This window comes from Belonocnema kinseyi, chromosome 7 (genome assembly GCF_010883055.1).
Source record: "Belonocnema kinseyi isolate 2016_QV_RU_SX_M_011 chromosome 7, B_treatae_v1, whole genome shotgun sequence".
In the NCBI taxonomy this organism is placed as follows: domain Eukaryota; kingdom Metazoa; phylum Arthropoda; class Insecta; order Hymenoptera; family Cynipidae; genus Belonocnema; species Belonocnema kinseyi.
Genome location: NC_046663.1, coordinates 110,763,957 through 110,772,397, shown reverse-complemented (window position 1 = coordinate 110,772,397; position 8,441 = coordinate 110,763,957). Strand labels below are relative to the sequence as shown.

The 8,441-nt window shown below is 34.8% G+C and overlaps 1 protein-coding gene across 1 annotated transcript in view; it reads right to left on the bottom strand.

Moving 5' to 3' along the window:
• Positions 1-6,989, bottom strand: part of LOC117176626 (protein SON-like) — an 11,241-nt gene extending 4,252 nt beyond the window's left edge. The window contains exon 1 of the mRNA XM_033366880.1: positions 6,729-6,989. Within this exon, the coding sequence (XP_033222771.1) occupies positions 6,729-6,894 (166 nt within the window). The 5' untranslated portion in view covers positions 6,895-6,989. The remainder of the gene's footprint in view (positions 1-6,728) is intronic.
• Between the last annotated feature and the right edge of the window lie 1,452 nt (positions 6,990-8,441).

Here is an 8,441-nt window from a genome sequence, read left to right as displayed (position 1 = left end):
TTTATTTTTGTAACCATATTCAGCAGAAACCCTTGGTACAGGGACCCTCTATCCGCAACCCGAGGACGCGTTCGGTGGCTTTGTCATAGGCCATATATATATTCAATAAATATATAAATATAATGAAATAGAGGCTAACTACTGATCGGAAAGAAGTAGGAGAAAGGGACATTCGGAAAGAATCGGAAAGGTTCGTGGAACAGCTCGACGTTAGGAAAGAAACGGAAGCTAAGTTCACATAGCTATTTCCGATTCTTTTTCCTTCTCTTTCCGAACCCTTTCCGAAACCTTTCTGAATCTTTCTGAAGCGGCCTTTCCGAATCTTTCCGTTTTTCCGGCAGGGCGTGGATTGGCCACGACAGTAACAGCAGCTTCTCCGTCGTTATCTCCAGGAGCAATAAGAGAAAGCTCGCCAAGTAGCCCGATGACGCCTTTACCAGTACCTACACCAACACACTGCAGTGTCGAGGAAATGGTGACCTCCCTCAAAGGAAGCAGTAAGACGTCAAGAACGTCAGTGGTAAGCAAACTACTATCCAATAGATTCACAGCCTTCGGCAACCCTCAACCTACAAATACGATTAAAGCCAAAAAATCTGCTGCGCCGTGAAAAATGCCTCCAATTAACATCATCGTAGACGAAATAAGCCACCCCTACTCAGTGCTTCACAATATTTTTAAAAACTGCTAATCACAAACCCTGATCTATTTTCCTGATAGTTTAGTACTGGCTGAACTCAAGGAAGGATATACAATTACTTCGGTCTCTCGCATTAGAAACCAACAACATAAAAAACCTACGTCCATGCTTTTGGTAACTTTACCTAACCCAACATAAGCAAAAGATTTGCTCAAACCATTAGCTTAAATTGCAATCGAAGAAAGCATACTAAAGCTGTTTTCCTTGAAGTGGAAAAGGCTTTAGATATAATACTGCTTCGAAAACGAATTCACCACAATTTTCCAAATGTAGCGTTTCTTAACCTTATATACCTTTACCTATAACCAACACAAAATTCTCAGTTAAAACATACCAGACACTCTCGAAAGAAAAACACATCCAAAAAGTCCCCGAAGATTCAATCAGATTGTATGCGGACGACACTGCATTATTTACTTATTCCTGGTCAATCCCAAAAATCTTAAAACTTCTTAACAAAACTCTTCAAATCATTGAAGGTTGGGCTAAGCTTTGGAGAATAAAAATGAACGTAGCAAAGTCAGAATCAATTATTTTCTCAGCCACTAAGCATGTCAAAGTATAAATTCACCAAAAATATTTAATGAACCAATAAGGTCAAACCTGGTTTATTGCAACTCCTTCAAAACGTAAACAACTCGTCTATTGCATCATGAAAGGGGACCCCACCACTCCACGCAACCGGAAGGTGGTCTCACAATAAATTCCCGCTGCCGCGCGGTCATTGACTATACGGAACATGTGACCATCAGTGGTGGGAGTTGGGGAAGTTACGATAGACGAGTATCTTGGATTGCAATAAACGAGGTTTGCAATGAACGAGTCTTGCAATAAACGAGCCGTACAATAAACGAGGTTTGACTGTCGAATGGAATACATCCGTGAAATACCTCTGGGGCAAACTAAACAAGCGCTTTAACTGGAAGCAACATATTCACTAAAAGGAAAGCTCTCGGAGTTATCTCACTATTAAATCCTATTATTAACATATATTCTAGCCTAAAACCTGAATACCCAGTGGGCACAAAAATTTGGCGACGTCTTTATGACATATTTACAACAACTTTACGACATCCTAAGCCTGTGTCTTTAAGGTGTCTTTACGATATCGTAAATACGTCGTAAGATTTGACTATGTCTTTACGCTATCGCAGACACCGAAACGGCATGGACATAAGATTGTTTAAATATGTCGTAAAGATGTCGCAAAGACTTCGCCAAACTTTGTGCCCACTGGGTATGGAATCCTAATTTACAAAATGTTTTCTGGCCAATCATAATTTATGCATGTACAATTTGGGGTTGTGCATCAAAAAACAACATTAATCGCATTCAGATCATGCAACATAAATTCCTCAAACGTATCACAAAAACCCCTAGATACTTCAAGAACTCTGTTCTATACTAAAGAAAAACCGCCACTAAATTTTATGAATATACATCATTTTATGAATATACATCATTTTATCATCTTTTGAACATATTTCCTCCCTTGGGAAATATATTTTTAATCTTGTTCGCAAACACGCGATGCCAAAGAAGTTCCTCGTGAACTTATATAGTTTTGAAATTATTCAATATAGAATTGTTCCATGTTAAAATTTTTACTAAATTTTTATTCGAAACCACAATTTTATGAGCTTATTACGCCCCTAGAAAAATGAGCGTTAAGATAGTCATTTACCACACCGTCCAGCTAGCGGCAGTTAATTAGGTGTCAAAATTTGTCAAGTGGGCCACTTTTTTTTATGGGTTGTGATTTTTCTTCGTGAATACGTGATAAGTTACCGTTTTACATAAATAAAATGGCCCTAGAACATTTTTGCAAAATTTTCATTTTTTAGTCGTTATTGTTATATTTAAATTTGTTAGCATTGTCCTCGTAATTAATTTTTTTCTTCCGATCGATACAAAATAATCGCCATAATTTTTGGCATGTTTCGTTAAATATGTTCATTCTATAAAATAAAAATCATTTTACTATTGTTGCATAAATATTGATGAAATTAGCAACAATTTTTATAAACAAATAGAATTTGTTTTAACTTCTCAATTGATTTCAATGATTAATTTCACTAATTACGATAGCTTGTTTAATTACAAAGATTTTGGTAAAAAAATTAGAGAACTCGCATGTCATCAAAAGTTGTGCGTGTTTTCGTGTTGACGTTCCGCGCTCCATGCCGCGCGACGTACGATATTCACGACGTTGAAGTTTGCCACAGATATGGATTTCAAACTTGTGTAATTAGATTTAAAAAAACTAAGAGTCATATCACAAAAGTAAAAACACCTATGGATTCGTCTCGGAAATTTCTCGGTGTGCATTATTTGTTTTTTGTTTAAACAATTTGTTAAACAATTACGCCATTTGTTATCTTTCTGCAATTGTTATAAACAAAGTATGCATCGGATCGAAAATCCAAATGCTGACTTTACGGCTTTACTTTTTTGATATCTCTTAGTTTTTAAAAAATTAATTACACAAATTTCAAGTCCATATCTACATGAACGGAGCAACAGTGCGCAAAACAACAAATGCTCTAATTGTTTAAAAAATAGGTTTACAAAAAATAAAAAAATGCACATCAAGATATTTTCGTGAGGACTTTAATTGTACACATGGTTTTTCGATCCGATTCATACTTTGATTATAACTATTACAGAAAGATAACAAATGGCGTAATTGTTTAACAAATTACTTAAACAAAAAATGCACACCGAGATATTTCCAAGACGAATTCAGATGTGTTTTTACTTTTATGATATGACTCTTAGTTTTTTTTTAAATTAATTACACAACTTTGAAATCCATATCTGTGGCAAATTTCAACGTCGTGAATATCGTACGTCGCGCAGCATGGAGCACGGAACGTCAACACGAAAACACGCATAACTTTTGATGATATGCGAGTTCCCTAATTGTTTACCAAAATCTTCGTAATTAAACAAGCTATCGTAATTAGTCAAATTAATCATTGAAATTAATTGAGAAGTTAAAACAAATTTTATTTGTTTATAAAAATTGTTGCTAATTTCATCAATATTTGTGCAACAATAGTAAAATGATTTTTATTTTATAGAATGAACATATTTAACGAAACATGCCAAAAATTATGGCGATTCTTTTGTACCGATCGGAAGAAAAAAATTAATTACGAAAATTTAAATATAACAATAACGACTCAAAAAATGAAAATTTTGCAAAAAGGTTCTAAGGCCATTTTATTTATGTAAAACTCTAACTTATCAAGAATTCCCGAAGAAAAATCACAACCCATAAAAAAGTGGCCCACTTGACAAATTTTGACACTTAGGTATTTTCACTTCAATCAACAGCTAACTTCACTTCATAGATTGCTAAGGGGAAAACAAGGGACAAATGCATGGGATATAAGTGTATGTTTCCAAGACGAAAAATCTTTGGAAAATGTTATTTCTTTGAACAATCAGTCAGAAGTGTGCCTTCCCGACCCCCACGAGACGTTCGAAAGGGGTCAAGGTTCGACCAAAATTATTTCTGTGAAGAGTAGAGGGGTTTCACCAAAATTATTTCCGTGAACAGTCACAGGGGTGCCCCCCACCAGACGTTGAAAGGGGGTCGGTGTTCGACCAAAATTATTTCTGTAAACAGTCACATGAATTCTTTAGATTCCACGAATTCCGAGACTTCTATAAAATCCGTAAATTCCACAAATTCCTTAAATAGCATGAATTCCTTGAATTGCATGAATTCCTGAATTCTTTGAATTTCTTGATCTCAAGGAAGTAAAGTTAGTTGGCGATTGAAGTGAAAGTATCTAATCCCAGGTCATGCCCTAAACAGGTAACTCCCCCATGAATCGCCTGTTTTCATCTACAATAATAGAATCCGTCAAACCTTTAATTATCCACAATCACTTCGCAACGTTTTATAAGTGTAAATCTTTGTATACATTCAAAATCATGGTAAGAACAACCAAAATGCCAAGTGATAGAAGCAAAGCAAAATTTACAAACCCAGAAATCCAAGGATTAAAATATGAGCTGGCCTTATTTGAGAAATTTGACAGATGGAAAAAAACAAAACAGAAGAACGTTCCGTCAGTGATCAACAGCATTCTCAAAACACATTCACTTTTCATAGCCGGAAGTTCTCGCACCATTTCGGTATGGTAGTAGTAGAGGATTCGTTTACGCGATGAAAAGTATTTTATATCAAAGTTTAATACGTTAAAAAATCTGCCCGCTTCGTGGGCACATTCTCGGTGCCCGCGGCTCGCTTCGCTCGCAAGTTTGAGCGCACCTAGCGCGCACGGCAGTTGAATCTCACGCTTCGCGTTCGGATATTTATTCTTTGCATTTGTAATGCTTGAATAAAACTTTCTTAAAAAGATCTCTTTTAGATGGAACTATTTTTATGCGTCTTGTTATTCTGAATTGTCTACTTAATTAAGTATGGTCAAAGATTAAGTTTCTCAAAGCTCTGTAGGCTTTGAGGTACACATTCTCATCGTGACACTCGCGCTGCGCGCTCGATTTCTGACAGAAATTTGTAAACAGGTTTTGTTGAATTTTTTTTTGTCGTAACATTCGTCGTTTTTCCACACATTTTTTTAATTTTCAATGTTATTTTTCACGAATAAAACAAATATTACGCGTCCTATCAACAAGTGATTCTTAACGAAATTGTAGAACTTTTTTTAGATAACAATTTTGGTTAATTCATCTTTTTTCGTATCCTATATAGTTTGACCACAAAATGGAAACCTTAACAAAAAGAAATCCAGACTTCTTAAATCCAAGTTTCAGTGTAGTTTATGTGGCATTTTACTTGCGAAAGAAAGAGACGAAGTCGGCGTTTTACGTTGAGCGCCCGCTGTGTAGATACATCAGCTGCATTCTAAGGACGTCCCGATGCCCACTGAGAAGCTGCTCCTTCAGCAAAAGTCACTTGAACAAAACAAAATTTACGCGCGTACCCCATACAGGATTGTTTCCAGCATTACCCTACTGATAGAAAATCTCAGAATATCCTCTGGCGAAAAAGCCTGGCCCGTTTCACGCTTTTTGCAGGCTCGATTTGAATGATTTCGTCTCCAGAGATAGTACGAGATATTTGGGTCCTTTTAAGAGCCACGTACAGGGCGGCAGAGTTATTTACAGGAGTTGGCCGTCACCAACCGGACTCCTTTTAAAAATTTTTCTTCATATTCTTAACACTTTTTTTTAATTGATGAATTTTCTCATTATACATATATAATTATAACTTAAATACTAATATACTATTTTGGAGTTGAATTCAAAAATGTTGTTTGTTTTGGCGTATATCTCGTTATGATCAAATTCTTATTTCGATTTCGAAAAAGACATTAGCTACCTACTGGATCTTTAAAAATATCTACCTGAGTGCCTGCGAAGAATATCCTCCGAATCTTCTCTGAGCCTGAGAATATTCAGAGATTTCTATCGATAGGGTAATACCAGAAATTTCGGTAAATTTCTGTTAGTTTTTGGAAATGTTGGGATTTTTCAATTTTTATAAATTTCGAAATTTTTGGTGATTTTATAATTTTCTGGTAATTTAACGTCAATTTAACGGTAATTTATAGTAATTACTAAGTAATTTATGGTATATCCCTTCGTGCTCCTGCAATCGCTATATTCACAATCACTCTGAATCACTCTAAATTAAACGTCAACGCCAGAGTATGTTTGCCACCTGATGCACAGTTCGAACTGTGGAAAAAAATGCGCCCTACAGTCTTTTTAAGGGAGCTGTGAGGATTATAATTATGTTCTAATGTGTCACTTTACGGAACGAAGAAACGTGTCAAAAAGAGACTGTCATGCCTATGTCGGAAAAAACGCATTTAGGGCTCTTTCACACATTTGCAAGTCAATAACGGAAAAAATATATAATGAAATATATGGTCATTCGCGACATTGTTTTTACTTTGAACAGGCGGGGTAGAGAGAGTTTATCCGCTGATGACATGAACGTTGAAACTGCTGCTAAAGCTAAGTGTGTAAACAAAGAAAATCTTACCTTCTCTTCTACGCGAGGACGAAGACTTTTGATTTTCACGCTCATGTCTCTCGCTATCGTCATCCTTGCTCACCAAAGTTTTTCCCACTTGCCTTTTCGTATTATTTTTAACCCCTGCATTTCTTGTACCGCGTTTTTTATTTGTTTTCTTCTTGTAAACAGGCATTTCACACGTATTATTATTCTCTATCGTCTATTCAATATCAAGGTCAAGACCACGCCGTCTAAAGGTCTAATACTATTCTCTATTCTGCCCAGCCAAAACGCCGGCCGGTTTTCACGATCAGATTGTCCAACATAACGAAAGTCAACATTTTTCAATTTCAAAACTCATTTACCGGCAATTCAGTGCTGCCATTTACGTATTTTCACTTCAGCTTCAGACCAACTAACTTCACTACGTTAAATTAGGAGGAAATTATTGAACAATTCCATGGAATTATGTAAATCCTATTTTGTTGATATCTTCGTAAATACTATTTTTTACATTCTCATCAAGAGAAGGTATTAGATTTATGTAAAATTTGACCCCCCTCGTTTTTGTCAAATGTTCACGTTTTGGGGCCCCCTGAATCCGAAAAACAGGCTTTTACGCGTTTCTGTCTGTCTTTATGTGTGTTGTCTGTCTTTATGTGTGTCTGTAGAATTCTAGTTTGCCAGCACGATAACTTTCGAAAGAATTGACAGATTGGATTGGCCTTTGGTATACTCATTTAGTGTCCTAAAATAAAGGTCAAGTTCGTTAGCCAGACATTTTGGATGAAAATTCAAAAAGTGAGCGTATTTTGAAAAATTTTGAGACCGCTTTTTTTTAATTCAAAAATTGTCTGTACGGATATTCATAATATTCAATCAGACGAACAATTTATCCTCATGACTTTTCTTTATAAAACCAAAATTTACCACAGTTATAGCATTTTCAAAATTTCAAAAAACACACGAAAATCAACATTTTAAGCCAAATAACACATGCTATGAAAAGAAGTCAAGAGAAGAAAAAATTTTCTTTTCCAATGCCCCGCAAGATTTTTTAAACACCTTTTTGATTTTTCTTAAAAAGTTGAAAGTTAAAAATACCAAAAAGTACCAAAAATGTCTGAAACCACATTTTTTCAAAATTTCAAAATTCTATATACAATTATTCATAGTACTCAAAAAGTCAAACAATGTATCCCTATGACTTTTTTCTGCAAAACACAAAATTATCAGAGTTTAAGCATTTTAAAAATCCAAAAAACAAACTAAAATGAACATTTTAAGCCAAACAACGCACGATATGAAAAAAAGCCACAAAGAGAAAAACGTTGCTTTTTGAAAGCCCTACAAGCTTATGATAACAACTTTTTTAATTTGGTCGAATAGTTAAAAATTCCAAATTTGATTGTACCAAAAATAAAGAAAACCCCAAAAATTCCATTTTTTAGTCAAACTATGCAAGATACGAAAAAAATTAACAAGCTAAACACGCTTTAGACGTAAAAATTAACATTCAAAATGAAAATATTAAATTTTTTTGAAAATGACACATCGTACAAACTAAAATTAACAGACAAAAAACGTCAGTCTAAAAAATCTATTAATTTATTATTAATCATTTTTAGATAGGACGAGTAGCTTTTCTTTTAATTGTAACAAAATAAGATTAAAAATAAAAAAACTAAATTTTTGGAAAAAGGACAGAAAAGACGAAAGAGGACACAGGATCCTATATAG